At 45.3% G+C, this 15,503-nt stretch overlaps 1 protein-coding gene across 2 annotated transcripts in view; it reads right to left on the bottom strand.

The window, feature by feature from the left end:
* Positions 1 to 9,803, bottom strand: part of IFT81 (intraflagellar transport 81) — a 37,394-nt gene extending 27,591 nt beyond the window's left edge. The window contains exons 1-7 of one of the 2 annotated variants that reach the window (XM_039724822.1): positions 9,581 to 9,803; positions 8,654 to 8,757; positions 7,324 to 7,504; positions 4,368 to 4,457; positions 3,246 to 3,311; positions 2,817 to 2,927; positions 1,513 to 1,597 (exon numbers count right to left, since the gene is read on the bottom strand). In XM_039724822.1, the coding sequence (XP_039580756.1) occupies positions 1,513 to 1,597; positions 2,817 to 2,927; positions 3,246 to 3,311; positions 4,368 to 4,457; positions 7,324 to 7,504; positions 8,654 to 8,757; positions 9,581 to 9,724 (781 nt within the window). In that variant the 5' untranslated portion in view covers positions 9,725 to 9,803. Of the gene's footprint in view, positions 1 to 1,512; positions 1,598 to 2,816; positions 2,928 to 3,245; positions 3,312 to 4,367; positions 4,458 to 7,323; positions 7,505 to 8,653; positions 8,758 to 8,986; positions 9,453 to 9,580 lie in introns of those variants that run through there. The other variant, XM_039724823.1, reaches the window with a different exon arrangement.
* Between the last annotated feature and the right edge of the window lie 5,700 nt (positions 9,804 to 15,503).

The raw sequence follows: 15,503 nt of genomic DNA, 5'->3' as shown, positions 1-15,503 counted from the left end.
CATATTCAATACAACAAACACCACAAAAAAACCCTCCAGAATATGAAAATTCATGTTACTTGGTGCTACCAGCAGCAAATCCTTCTCTAGTTAAACAATATCCTGAGTACTGAAGTTATTAAACAGGGAAAGACAGGAGTTAATAATCAGGGAAGGACTGGAATGAACAAGCAGGGAAGGAGTGCTCTGTGAACCAGCAGCATCACTTCCAGCTGGGTTGTAGCAGCTCATAACAATTAATGACACAATACAAATAAATTCTAAATATGTTTCTAAGAGTTGAAATCCTACCAACCACAAGGCATATTCTCCTGGCACAGCTCAAGCAGGCTGATGCTAATTGCATGCTAATAACTCTCATGAATATGTGCTAGTTGCATTCCTTCAGAGTTCCTTTACATTTCTTTAAATATAAAATTAATTATAAAGTGAAGTAATCAAATCTGTAAGACAAACAACAAAGCTTCTGCTCGTTAGCAACAATTCTGAACATTTTATCTTGTTTAGGAAGTAAAAGCACCTGAAGCATTAAAAATGCAAGAAGTTTCCTTTAAAGGGAAGGATCTGACTTCCAGTGAAAATCCAGCTGTTGCACTGTCAGCAGACAAGGCTGGGAGCAGGAGGCAGCTGAGGTACCAAACTGCAGCCAAAGGGAATCTTCAAAATGAAATAAATTGTGCTACCTTGTAGACCAACAAAGCTTTTAAAATAAGTGGAACCTATTCAGTGCACTGTGGTCACCTAATTTCAATTATTTCAAAAACCCCACAGTTGGCATTCTGTAATTGCTGCTACAGGCAGTGCCTTTGTAACTGGGGAAAGCAATTACAAAGCTGAGTCCTGAGGTCTTTGTTTGGGCAAAATTTCAACACAAGTTTTCTTAAGTAATGACTCCAAGCTTTGATTGGGAACATCTAAATACTTTTTGTTTTTTTCCCCTGCAAGCAGGACTCGAGATAAGGAAATTAAATATGTTAACTTTATTTTCATCTCAATGATTAAATGACATATTTACTGGCTTTTTATTATGTTACCTTTGCTTCTGTGAACTGAACCCATCGAGTTTCCATTGGCCTTAAAAAAACCCAGGAACTGAAATAGAATTGTTGACACAGCTTTGCTGTATAAACTCTCTGATAGCTACTGCAAAAAAGGAACAGTTATAAAATCCACTGCAAGTCCCTGTGAGATGGTTCAGATACTCCTTTAGTTCCACTTGTGGTTCAGTGGCAGATGAGAATCATTAAAAAATCAAAGTAAAATTATAAAGTATTAACAATGCTACGAGGTGGTGACTGAGAAAAATCCTTTACCTCAGAAGAGCTGCCAAAGCAGTTGTGTGATGCAACTGAAACAGTAAATGTTCTTGAAAGAGGAGGACAATGACTTGGCTTACTAAATTTAAATTAAGAAGTAGTCAGAGTCTGTCATTTTGGAAATAGTTTATACACCATTCTATGGTATGTTTTGCACCACACTAACCTAGGATGGAAGAGGAAAAGCCCTACTCACTTTCTGGTTTGGAATCTGCCACCACGTGCTGCATCTCCTTCAGCTGCACCTGGGCTCTCTGCAGCCTCTGCTCTGCGTGGAACAACTTTGGAGAGACAATTGGACACACACAGGGTCATTCCTTGGAAATCCATGTGCAAACAACTCAACCAACAGAGCCCCAAAAGAACCCCAAACACAAAACATGGCAGCTTTAATGCCTGGTGATTTTCTGTTTCACAAGGGACATGTGCCAGACCAAATTTTCAACACTTGGCCTGGGTTTACTTGATATTCCCTCCTGTTAATTGAAAAGAGTGTTCTTGTTCTCCCAAGTGGTATTTTCTCTGATGGCAGAAATTCATCCAACAATTTTCAACCAAAAATATGAGTGGCTTGAGCATTACCACAACAACAAAAGGCAGCAGGAATCAGGATTGCAGCAGATAACTCCCCTTCTCCTGCAATGCAGCTGAGTTGTCTCAGCAGTCCACTGTCCATCCCAAGAGCAGTCTGGAAAGCTTCCTGCCAAACAAGCCCCAGCTGATTTGCATTTTTGTGACTTAGAGACGTGTAGTAAAACTGGAATTAACTGGACATCACATTCATTTTAGTCATGGTCTTACTCAGACTCCAGCAAACAGCTTGAGAGGCCACTGATTCCCAGTGATCCCACATCCAGACAAAGGCTGCAATAGAAGAAATCTGAGGGCTCTCCCCATTTTAATAGTTTGAAATTGAGGCTACAGAATTTGGTGAGACAGTGTAACAAATGGCACTGGATTCTATAGAAGTATCTTGTTTTGACAGCACAGGACAGGAATAAAACCCACCCTTACACTTGGATGACAACTGTTCCCAGGGCTTCTCAGAACATAATTTTTCCCAAATTCAGGGGCCTAAATCCCAGGGTTGCTCCTGAATACATATTGTCCCCCACCCAGGAAAAATACAAGGTATTTGCTGTGTTGCTCAGCCCCTGAAACCTTCGTGCAGAGATAGAAATCAAACCAAGGAAACATTTGCTCACTACCATAAATGTGAAGAGTTCCCTTTGGGTGCTCCAGCAGTAAGTCATGGAACATTTCCTGGGAATGCTAAAGGATGATGTCAGTGGCAGCTGAGGCAGCCAAGTACCTTCAGTGTGGTGTTCAAAACTTGCAGGGTCAAGCCTCTTCCCTTAAAATGTACATAGATCTTTTAAATGGGATTTAATTTTCTAGGACTGGGAGAAGCTCACCCAGCTACTGCTGTTCCTGATGTATTTTTAAAATTCCCAAGCAAACATGAACAACTCTTTTACAGGTGTGTTGTTATGCCAGTACCTGACTTTTCTGTTCTTGTTTCTGTTGAGCCAGAGATTCTTCTCTCTCTTTCTCTAAGCGAAGCTGTCTTGCTATTTCAAGCATCCGTTGATGATTTTGTACTGTCTCCACCTACAGCAAGTGGATAAATAGTGCATGTTGCTGTCAGATAGCTGAGAAATACATTAAAGAGATCATATGTCTCACAAGCCCACTTAGCACTTCCCTTCCATACACGTTACTACTCAGAAATGACAGCAAAGTACCGGACTCGAGATTCTTAAAAGCTCTGGATCAACGCCTGGGGAGATTCCCTGTAGGTCAATTAGTTACTTGATTCCTTCCTAGACATACAGTGTGTTTATCTTAATCCTTGTTTGCATTCCAAAATCAGAGTTGCAGGCCAAGGATTATGACACTGAAATGTAGGAGTGTTACTTCTCTTGTTACCCTCTTCTTAAGACGCTCTACTCTTTTGGCCAGTTGATCTTTCTCCTCTTCCATTGCACTGATGTCCTAAAAAGCAGGGAAAAACACATAAAGAAACATTAATTTATTCCCCATGTATATTGGATTGGACTAAGTTCTCTTCAAATTAATATGAAAATCAGAATTCTTCTCTGAATAGATGGAGGCGGTTATAATTTTATTGATCTATGATCAAACATCCAGGATTCCAATCTCTCTTCTCTCTTACTTCCCCCACAGTTCCCACTCTCTTTATGCTAACATTCTTCATCTGCATCCTTGAGCATTACAGAGAACATTTAAAATAAAAGCAGGTGGATTTCTCTAAAATAAAAACAAACAAACAGAAACCACCAAGGAAGGAATCAGTACGAATTCCACATCTGATGCAGTCTGACATATGTTCTTAATGTCACCAGCATTACCCACTTCCTTGCAGACCAATTTGCATGAAGTTGCTTATGAGAGATGTCTGCTGCCACTTCTTAGTATTAGAACTGTCTTAAAAGAAACACTTTCTAGTGCTGAAACATGTATCTGATTATCATTATTCTGCTTTAGTCCTATTTTACAACAGCAGGACTCTGCAGATTGATAGTTATGAGAGAAAGGAAAATGAATTCTCCAAATGTAGACCTTATCTCAACATTTGCTTGGCTTCTCTCTGTGTCCACTGGAAAGTTGTACACAAGCTTAATTATTTTGCTGAAACAGAGCAAATATCTCCACTTAACACTTGAGCCACGTGGGTTCATCATTTCTGTTGACTTAAGCTCTTAATTCATTCAACACCCTCTGGAATTATTAGCTGCTATCAGGAAAGCAAAAGGCTTTGTATCAGCCTGCATTCAGAGGAAATGGAGCTCCAATATTTGGAAATCATGCTGCAAAGAGTCTTGGCAGCCTTGTTCCCCAATCTGCTCCAGAAATCTCAGCTCTGAACATGAGCAAGGACTTGGTGTTTGCCAACAGAGAGCAGCTCAAGAGGCAGCTGCAGTGCCCACCAGCTCCGGCCTCTGTGGCTTTCACACTGTCCACAAAGCCAACAAACATGGAACTGACATGCAAAACACCAACTAAAGAGAAAAAGTTGAGTTTGTTTACCCTTCTTATTTCTGCAGTTGATAAACCAGATATTTTGAGCTGCTCGTGCTCCTTATGTAGGTTTTTAAATGTTTCCATGAGTTCTTCATACTGTGAAATGAAATGGAAATTGTGCAGAATGAGCTCTGTGTCTAAGGATTTTCAGATCAACACACTGTTTTACTACTAAGACAGTAAATGTAGACATAGAAATATATGAGAACAAGATAAAAAGGCATTTTCTCAGTGCAAAAGCCTGTCAACTTATAAAGCAGAAATAAATCACAGTGCATTATCTTCCATTTGAAGAGACAATCAGAACTTCATAATTTCCTCAGTATTTTCTCCTTTTGTAGTACACAGTGTATTTGCAAAACAGGAAAATGTCACCTGAGAGGGATAAATTAATAAATTACTCTCTCTTACTATACATCTGTGTATACCACATACATAAATCAGCCCCAAAAGGAAGTGTTGCCCTAACAACACTTCTGAAGGAAGCAATGGGGCTTGAGTTCCCAGAGTGGCCCAAGAGCAGAGCTGAGTGAACACGTGAGAAATGGCTGTGCCACGTTGCATAACCCTCACAACATCCCCGAGACTGACAGATGCAGCTCAGCACTCAGAGACAAGGAGACAGTGTGCTACTTCCACTCCAGTACTTTGCCCACCAGGAATCTTAAACTGAGAGGCAGTGTGAAAGTCTGTGTGGGTAGAGAAATAACAGGGGACAGCAAGAGTTTAGAAATATGGAGAGGAAATAAATTTAGATTCAACTCGGAGAAACACGAGCTGTGGTAGAAGGAAAGATTATCTCCACAGAAACAGCCCTTCAATGAGATGGAAAAATCTAAAAGAAGAGTATCAAGTCATTTTTTTACTTCCTGGAAAGAGCAGTTGATATGAAAGGTGAATACCAAATGGCAACAGCACAGGCCAGTTCAAACAAAGGCATCAGAGCCCTGAGCAGTGAAGCAGCACCTCCATTCTCTGCAGCCCTGGGGAAGCAGCAGCCAGAGCACTCTGCTCAGCTCTGGTTCTTTCAGCAGCAAGCACACACTGACAAGCTGGAAAGAATTCAAAAAAATAGCAATAAAATGGCCAAGGAGAAGAAGATAAAATCACAAAGAGCTGGATTAAGTGGCAAATAATGGTGTGACAAGCAAGGTACTGACTGGATGAGGAGGAAAAAGTTACAAAATGCAGGAGTAAAACCCAACTGGCTTCCATGGTAGCCCTTATGCACTCTCAAGTCCTTTAACAAGAATGAAAATGAGCAGGTGGTCTCTGAGCAACTCATTCCCACTGCTGGTGTCCAGGAGTTTTCCTTTGTGTGCCTCCACCTCTGTCAAAAGAGGAGTTCCATAAGACTTTTCCCTGTGGAACATGAAATTTCAAGGCCATTGGCAGGATTCAAACAAGGCAGAGCAGAGTTTGACGGATCATAACAAAAAACTCACTTTTCCCTTTGGGTGCTCCACATGCACCTGAAATAAGGGACACACTCAAATGACCAAAAAACCACCCAGGTTCCTATATGGAAAGAGATCTCTGGCACCTGGGAGCAAATCACTGAAGGCTGAACAATGAGATTAATGCCTGAAGTTGCTTATTTCTTAAATTATATATTGCAGGCAATGCAATGTCTAAATCACAACAGGGCTGGGAAGGTGGCAGGTTTGCTGAGTATCTTCTATAAGTAATTCACAAAAGTTCATTTTAGCTTGATTCTACACACCCATAAAGCTTGACTCTTAAAAGGTGTCTGAACTCTCATTTTTGAAATTTCCCTTAAAAGACACCATTGCAAGACTTACCTAAATAATTCAGGCTAATTGTTTAATTCATTAGTATCTAAATATTTGCACTGTCATGTTATATTGCAGTAAGGCATTCTATTACCCCAGCTTCTGTTTTGAATTAATCAGCAGAGTATTAGTTTAATGAGATGGTTCTATTACTGTAATCCCAAAAAGGAACACATCTTACGTAATGGAAATTATGGAGGTGGATATTTATACACATTAAGACTGTGACATACTGAACAAAACATACAATCTGCATTCCTTTCTCTCTCTGCTACTTCTGCTGAGTTATTTCAAGGTATAAATCCAATATTGTTAGAGGTAACAAAAAAATAAAAGGCTTAGTCAAGTCTCAGTCAGACTGTTCAGCTTTGGTGATGCAGAGTTAACAGATCAAGTTACCTCTTACAAACACTCAAACCCACTGTGGTTAAGCAGAACAAAAGACACTGAAAACTGGGAAAAAAATAAGTAAATATGTACTTCAGATAATAAAGCCAAAACTTTGGTTCACTTCAAGTTTTTACGTTTCAAACCCACCTAGTCTGACTATCTAAAATCAACATTTAATGCTCACAAAAGAAGTGGGAACATAATAAGTAGGAATGTCAGCACAGAGAAAAAGAAATCTTTTCTTTATTCACAAAAAAATAAATGGTTAAAGCAAAAGTGGAGTAAGGCTCATACAAATATTAGGCATCAAATACTATCACAGGACTATCATGGCTAAAAATACAATTAATGGACAATTAGGAGACATCGACTTTTGGTCATAACATTTTCTGGACTTGTTTGAAGTGGTAATTTTATAAAGTTAAAAATATCCAGGTCATATTTCTTAGATAAAAACCCTCGAACCTGCTCAAAAATTAAGAACTAAAAGTCTGTCTAAGCCAAAATGGCTCTGAACATTATCTGGCACCCAGTGCTTAATGGGCTTAAGGCCTTTTAATTCAATGCTACTTATTAATACATAATTTCAGGGTTATTGGAAGAAAAGTGGTCAAGACATCAACTTTTTATTATGAATCTTTGCTTATCCTTGATTCCAACAAGCTTTTAACATAACTCACTTGAACACGTATGCCAGCATTAACTCCCTGATTCATTTATCCCTCCTCCCACTGGCACTTTAATTAACGTGCAGTGTTGGCATTCATGAGGAACGGTACCTGCTTGTTGAAGTCAGCCACAGTGTCATCCTGCAGGAACTCTGCTGGCACCTCCAGCTTCACTAAGAATCGTGCCAGGTAAGCTCTTGTCCTGAGTTCACTGGTCCTCTGAAGAAGCCAGTGCAAGACAGGATGAATTACAGTTTTGCTTCCAGTAACCAGCCCTTGGCGGAAAGCACTCCTGTATGGAAGCAACCAGGAGAAAATGCCAATAAATCTCCAACAAAAGAATGATGCTGGCTTGGAACAAAAAATCTGCAATGTTTTGACATTCCTTCTCCACTTGCCTAATGGTTTTTGTAATGCTGTTAGAAGAGAAAATGCTCATGATGAGGCTTGGGTTTGATTAGCCTAGAAGAGATAAGGCTGAAGGATCTGCACATTCCAGAACCTGAAGGGAGCACAAAATAGAGATGGAGAGGAACTTTTTACCAGGACAATGGGAATGGCCTCGCAGTGACAGAGGGCTTTGAATTAAGAAGCAATGCTTCCCTGTGAGGGTGCTGAGGCCCTGGCACAGGATGCCCAGAGCAGCTGTGGCTGTCCCACCCCTGGAAGTGTCCAACGCCAGGTTGGATGGAGCTCTGAGCAACCTGGGATGGTGAAAGGGGGGTGGAATGATCTTCAAAGTCCCTTCCAACCCAGCCCATTCTGAGCTGGAAGTCTGCAGTTCAGGCTCCTGATCCTTCTACCTTGAGTCAGATAAAAACCCTGTAACACAGTACAGGGATAAAGCCAGCAGTGACAGCTCCTCTTTTCCTGTGACAGCCTCGGGGGATGCCGGCAGAGCGGGGGGGAGCGCGGGATTTGGGATCACCTGGCACAGGTGAGAGGGACCGGGATAGAGACCGGGACCGGACCGGGGCTGGGCCGGGCCGGGCGGTGCCCTCTGCCGGCCGGAGCCGCCACTGCAGGCAGAGCCCCCCGGGAGCCACACCGGCACCCCGAAACGGCCCCGGGGACACGGGGACAGCGCCCGGCTGGGACCCCAAAACATCCTCAGGGATATGGGAACAGAGCCCGGCTGGACCCCAAAACATCCACAGGGATATGGGGACAGAGCCCGGCTGGGACCCCAAAACATCCACAGGGATATGGGGACAGAGCCCGGCTGGGACCTCAAAACATCCTCAGGAACACGGGGACAGCGCCCAGCTGGGACCCCAAAACATCCTCAGGGATATGGGGACAGAGCCCGGCTGGAGCCACACCTGGGATCCCATCCCAGCATCCGTGGGGACATTGGAGCAGCACTCACCTGAACTAAAGGTCAGTCCTTATAACCCAAAAAATTAGTTTTAACATGATTCATAGGCAAGAAGGTACTCACAGGTCTGACAGAGTCCCTGGAGGTTTGTATTTGAGGATTCCCAGCAGATTCAGCATTCTTTTGGCTGTTTGTTCAGGCAGCTCCTCTCTGATGTCGACAGCATGCTGAACGGGTTTTAAAATGAAATAACTAATTATTCTTTATTATTATTCATATAGTCAAAATTCTTTTGACTATTATAAAACAATCTATTTAATAATTAATTACTGATTTTTAGGATAACACAATCTTTTTTCCTACCATCAATCATATTTTTATTGTTTTTATAAACTTGTTTGCCCAAGTGATGTTAATTATCTGGCAACACTGAAAAAATTAACTTTTTTAATCTACCAGACAATAGTGAGATGCTCTGTACAGATCATCCCTGAAATCACCAAACTTCAATTCTCTTCTAGTGGATTTTCCTGTCAGTTTACTCCAGGAATATCTTCTCATGGGATCCCATCTGTGCAGTCACACTGACCACATCCACCCCGGAATTCAGACATCCTGGCACAGGTATCCACACCCAGGTGTGTGAATGGTCCCTTCTGACCTCACATTTTGGCAGCCTCCAAGGAGTGAGATACAATTTCCATTGCAACAGCACAGTCGTGAGGCTCAGCTCTTGATCAGCTCCTGCAGGGCACAGCCTGACTTTGACCAGACACAATTGTGAACCAGGATCTTTAATTTCACAGGGAAAACATCGTCACAGCCTGTGGGGAACGGGGATGCTGCCCTGCCCAAGGAGCCTTTGCTGGTTTGCCAAGAGCACTCAGACGTGCAGGCAGGAAGGATTCTCGCCAGCACATTTATTTCCTGGAAGATTCATACAAGCTTCTTTTGGTGAGCCAGCACGCCACGTGATTATACTGAGCCAGACCTAAATAAAAGCAAATTCCAGTGTCAGGCCACCTCAGGAGGTCTGGGTGCCCTCCTTACCTTCGGGTCAATCTCCCCCAGAACGTCACTGAGCAGCTGCAGCAGCTGCAGCGGCTCCAGGGAGTCAAACGAGATCAGATTGTAGCTCTTCCTGAAGGGCTCCTGGTTGAGCTTCTCCACAATGAGCTGCATTTGGTCACCCATAGCTGCGGCCCGGGGAAACCTCGGCAGGGCACAGGCAGCAGAGGCGGGGGAAGGTCACGGGGAGCGGGGCGGGCCGGGCCCTGAGGGGCTGCGGGGTCGGGCCCGGTCTGACCCTGAGGGGCTGCGGGATCGGGCCCGGTCTGGCCCTGAGGGGCTGCGGGGTCGGGCCCGGTCTGACCCTGAGGGGCTGCGGGATCGGGGTTCGGTCGGGCCCTGAGGGACTGCGGGGTCGGGCCCTGAGGGGCTGCGGGGTCGGGCCCTGAGGGGCTGCGGGATCGGGCCCGGTCGGGCCCTGAGGGGCTGCGGGGTCGGGCCCGGTCGGGCTCTGGCGGGGAGGCCTCGACCGGCGCCTCGCGCGCGCCGTTACCGCGGGGACGGTTGCCAGGACACGGGCGTGGCGTCACTTCCGGCGTTACCGGCGAGCGGCGCGAACCGGGCCGGGCGGTGAGGGGGCGTGGTCTATCATGGAGGGGGCGTGGTCACGGGCGGCGGTGCGATGTCGAGCTGTAAGGGGGCGTGGTCTGGCCGTGAGGGGCGTGGCCTGTCTGTGAGGGGGCGTGGCCTATCCGTGAGGGGACCGGCCCCGGCCCCGGGACAGCGACCGGCCCCGGGCTGCGGTGGCGGATCGTGGATCGCTGCCCTCACAGCCGGCTGCCGCAGCGCCGAGCCCGCCGCACTGGGAGCCCTCCCGGTGTCCCCACAGCATGCCCCGGTCAGTCCTTCCCCCTGCGCCCGCAGCCTCGTCCCGTCCCCTTCCCGCCGCGAATAGCCCCGGAATGGCGGCTGAGGGGCGCGGGGGCGGACACGGCACAGGACAAGTCTCTCGTGGGGCTCCTTCACGGAACAAGTGCGAGGAGCGGTAGAAGTAGGTCCGAGATTCAGCCTCTGGAGGATAAACTTGGCTCTGCGGCTCCTTCTGAGGGAGGTTGTTGTCGCATGTGTAGGAGATGTACAAACAGATTGCTGCAGTTACCCAATTAAGATTTCTGGCAGCCTCTGACAGCACAAAGGGATGTCAAGTGTGGCTGCTGTACGTGTCAGGTGAATGGTTACTTAATTCCTTTGAAATGGAAAGGTGCACAGAGGATCCGTGTGGAACAGGAACAGCCAGCCCTGGGCCCAGGCTTCACCTGGGAAAAATGGCAAATTTATGTCCTCGAGGAGGCTGAACATCAGTTGTCAGCGTGCCTCAAAGCAGCAATAAATACACAGTGTATAAATCAGAAACAAGGACAGCAGCTTCAGAAACACCAAACAATTCGAACCAGACTATAAATTAAAGTCAAGCTTGCTCATGGAATCTCTCAGTCTGCGAGTTTGTTCTCGCAGATCCTTCAAAAGCCATGCTTAGGCCTGAAATAGTTGGATTTTGGAGCCTCTTTGCTATTTCAATTAGGTTCTTGGATAGTCTTAGAATCCCATGTGAGTCCCCAGATGATGGATTAAAATATGCAGTGAGTCATGTTAAATTGGTGCCAATTGAAATGCACAGGTTGTAAATCACTGCAGAATTTGACTCAGTAAGTAGCAACCATAAATGTAATACTTTGCAATTCTAAGCACTGCGACTAACTTAGATTAGCTCCTCTTTTCCTTCTGGGAAACAGAAAACGCTTCATACAATAATTTCATAAAATGTATTGGTCTTCACGGGAAGGCTGGGAAGTGACACTGATTGCTGTCTGAGCTCTTAACTGGTTAAATGAAGTGACAAAAGGGATGGACGGGTGCCTTGTGGTTGGGCATGAGAGCTGTGGCAGAGCCAGGAACATAATCCAAGTCTCCTGACTCCTGGATTTGAACTTTAAAACCAGATCATGTTTCCTTTGTGCTTTCAGTCCATATACTGACCTTTAGGAATCGTATTTACCTACGAGTTCCCAGAAGAGATCTGCTTTCCTTTGTCATGCTTTCCTGGTATCAGTTACTGTTTTCTCTGATGAGTATTTTGAGCACGTAGAACACAGAGAGAGCAGATGAGATTGGTATTTCTGATGGAGGTGCCTGTGAGTTCCCCATCTCTTAATCCTGGAGAAACACTGTTTCTGTAAACACTGATACTCATCCTTTCTTCCTCGGTGCTGAGGGGAAGGCACTTGTGGTGAGGGTGGAGGGATCTGGGCTGGGTGCACTGGGAGGCTGCTGCTCTGAGATTTTGCTTTCTATTGAGACACTTCCCGCCCTCTCACCTTCCCAGAAGGAAAGGAACATTCCCCTCTTCTCATGTCTCTGTAACCTGAAAGAAGAGGCAGGATGAAAACTTTAGATAATGACAAGATAAGAAGAAAAAGAGATGGTGAGATGGAAACCCATGAAGTCTGATTGTTCTGACTCTGGGAAAGGAGATCTCCATGGCCAGACATTGTTAGAACTCGCCTGGCTGAACTTTTTGCTGTGTTTGAAAGGTCAAGCCATTGGAGGCAGGAGCAAAATCACACACTGGAGCCCAGTTTGTGTGTCTTCCCAACCTGGGGAAAGTGAGAGAGATCCCGTGTCATCCTTGAAGTTTTATGTTGTCATGATCCTTTCTTCCACCAGGTTTGTGCTCTCCATGCATGCAGCCCCCTGGCTGCCCCTATGCTGCTTGGCATTTGCAGTGGTGTCTGAATATTCAAAATTACTGCCTCCAAGAAAACAATCAAGGCTTAGCTCAGTGCCTTGACCTCTTTATCACAAGAGAATCTTCACAGACATGAAAGAGATTATAAACTCCCAGTGCAGCCTTGGGTAAATATTACAGGAAGCAGCTGAGATTTGTTTATGCTTAACTTGTCTTAAGTTATCTCACTTTGGGTGATGTGCTATCTGAGTCAGGTCTTACAGACTCGAGGGCCAGTGTTCCAGTTTATTTGTTCTATAATTCTGGGGGCATTTTCCAAATTAGTTTGCATGGAGAGTGATACGGATTTTGAAGGAAAGTTTGACGTGAGAGTTGTTACAAGAGTTCAGCTCTACAGTTCCATCCAGTTCTCTGGATAGAATTTGTCTTTTATTTAGCTTGGGAATGGCTTGTGGAAGCTGCTTATTGCAAAGACATCCTGCAGAAGTGACTTGTGGAGGAAAGAGAATGGAAATGAACAATCCAGAGCTCTCTGGATCTGCAGGCACACTGCTCCTCTCCTCCCTTTGCAGCCACTGCTGTACAGATGCTGCCGAGCAAAGTTGTGACAGAGCTCGAGCACAGAGAGCAGCAAATCCGGGTGGGCAGAAACCTGAGCGAACGAGAATCCTGCTCCCCGAAGAGAGATCACCTTATTTGGGAACACCACGGACAAGGGGATGGACGCGTCCGGCCGGGCTGCTGAGGTCACGCCCCAACAGATGGAAGATGTTAGTGTGAAAACAAGAGTTTTTAGGAAGAGGAGACAACACTGCTTTGCTCAAGCAATCTGACCCCTCCTCTTTGTTTGTTTCTGTTCTTATAAATATTGTGCTGTATGTACACTTAGGTCTGACTGTGTTAAATTAAAAATTAATTTCCTTATGGCTATTCTAGTACCTAAATGCATCCCCAGCCTGTTTCTGCTTCCCACTTGCAGCTGTACTGTGGTCAGCTAAAGCCTAAGGAGTGGCCACAGACGTCTTTAAAAATTAAGCCTGTTTGTGCAGAATGTGGCTTGTTCTGTGAGCTGAGGCATTTAAGACAATACCAACAGCCAAGAAGTCTGTCTGGTTCTGGATGTTTTGTCATGTCTCCAGTTGTAAGTGATTTAAAGTACTAAAGGATTGGCAGAAAAACATTAGATCTTTGTTGTAGGGTTTGTATGTTTTGTGCCTTTATGAGAGTATTCTGTTGCATGAGAGAGGATCCTGGTCCTTTAAGTCTGGGTCTAATGGATTCTTATCCAAACTTGTGTCTTTCAGACTCTGGATTTGGAGGTCAGACCTTGAGAGCTCTGCACGTTTCCAGCCCCACCTCCGTGTGCACAGCGTCAGTGGTGGCCTCACACCCCTCCTGCCCTGGGCCAGAGGCACACAGCTGGCTCAGGACACCCTGAGCAGCTGCAGCTTTGTGGGGCTGTGCAGCAGGAGAGGCACAGCCAAGGTATGTGCCACCAGCTGGCTCTGCTGAGAGGAGCAGTGGCTTCATCACTCCTTTTTGGTCCCAGCACCTGATATAAAACCAGTCTAAGACCAGGCAGAATGGTGTCCCAAGCAATATGAGATAAGAAGCTGGAGATCTCTGTGGCCACTGGTGACCCCAGAACCCCACTGCCCTGTGCCTTGCCTGGCACTGCCCGCCCTGTGGAGTGGGTGCTGTGTGTCCTGCCCAGCCCAGAAGGGTTACACCTTCTCTGCACTGGTGTGAAGTGCTGGGGATGGAGAGTCAGGCCCAGAAGGAGGCTGGCCTGGTGCTGGCTCCCATCCATGTAGCCCCAGTTGTCCCAGCATAACTTCAGACTGGCAAAGTCTGGCATTACTGAGGGGAGATGATGCCATAGCAGCAACAAGGCCATTGATGTGGTGTTAGACCACCTTGGAGGGTGGATGTGGCTGTGGATCCTCCAAGGTGGGAGTGTGGCAGAGGATGTTATTTAACAAGGAGGGGTTGGTTGGGCAGAGTTAACTCAGCTTTCTCTAGAAAACACTCACAGTTTTGTTCCTTGCCATGCTGCTTGGTTTTGTTTCTTGTCTGAAAAATCCAAAATAACTCCACTGATTGGTCTCAGGTTCACAGCAGTGTTTCTGAGATTAGAGCCTGCTCTTTAGAGCCTCCTGCTCAAGGTCAGATGAAATGGTCAGTCACCCCTTGCAGCAGACTCCAAGAACAATAAGATGTTTTAGGAATGTGCCATAACTGATTGCCTCTAAAGGGCAAATTTTGCTCCGTGCTGCCAAGCAAGGGCTGTTCTCGGTGATAAGTTTGCTGAACAAAGTCTGCTGAGGTTTGTGGAGCTGGTTTCATTCTCCTGGGAGGGCAGCAGGCCAGGACATTGCGCACGCTGATCCCAATCGCCCCAAGGATCAAGTCTGCAGGAAATCCAAGTGGCCTTACTAAGGTTCTGTGCCCACCTTCTGCCACTCAGAGCTGGGTTCCCACTGCCACTTTCCAACAACATTGTTATCCCAAAGCACTGTTCTCCAGGAGGAAAAGGCTGAAATGCTGTCAAAATAGAGGATATAAATAAAGGAACATTGATCAGTTGCTTTGTATTTTTGTTCTTCACATTCTATTTTATCTCCATCCAGAAAAGTCTGTTGTTAACCTGAATTGGTGCAAGTGCTTGTGGCTTGTTTTTCAAAGCAAGCCTTTTATATCACTTTTATGTAATGCAGAAAGTATCTTCTGAACATACAATAGTTTTTCAAACTTGACAGTGCTTTTATGAGTTAGATGAGCTGGGTGACATTCCTGTCAGCTTTGGAACAGAGGTGTCCTTCCTCCTTAACACATTAAATTCATGAGAAAGTGAAAATGTTAGGCCAAGGTTTTTGAAGCAATCAGCATGAGGCACAAAAATAATTACTCTGAAAAATTAAAGCCTGTGTTTTTTAAGCTCTTTTAAAGAAAAACAACGTGGACAGGACACTACCATTTGTGACAGAAAAAGTCAGAGTCTAGATGCACAGCAACACAGCATGGTGGGAAGTTTTTGGATGACATCAAGGCTTGTTGCAGATAAATGCTGATTCCCAAATGGCTTCTGAAGGATCAGGATGTCACCTCACGCTGTCTGTGTCATTTAGGATGGGAAAATAGAAATTCTCTTCTTGTGTACATCAATTCAAAGCCAAAAGCTGTGAAAGCGAAACCAAGGCAGAGTTTGATCCAGCTGAT

The sequence above is a fragment of the Passer montanus genome, unplaced genomic scaffold (genome assembly GCF_014805655.1).
Source record: "Passer montanus isolate IOZ18808 unplaced genomic scaffold, ASM1480565v1 scaffold53, whole genome shotgun sequence".
In the NCBI taxonomy this organism is placed as follows: domain Eukaryota; kingdom Metazoa; phylum Chordata; class Aves; order Passeriformes; family Passeridae; genus Passer; species Passer montanus.
This window is presented reverse-complemented; position numbering and strand designations above follow the sequence as displayed.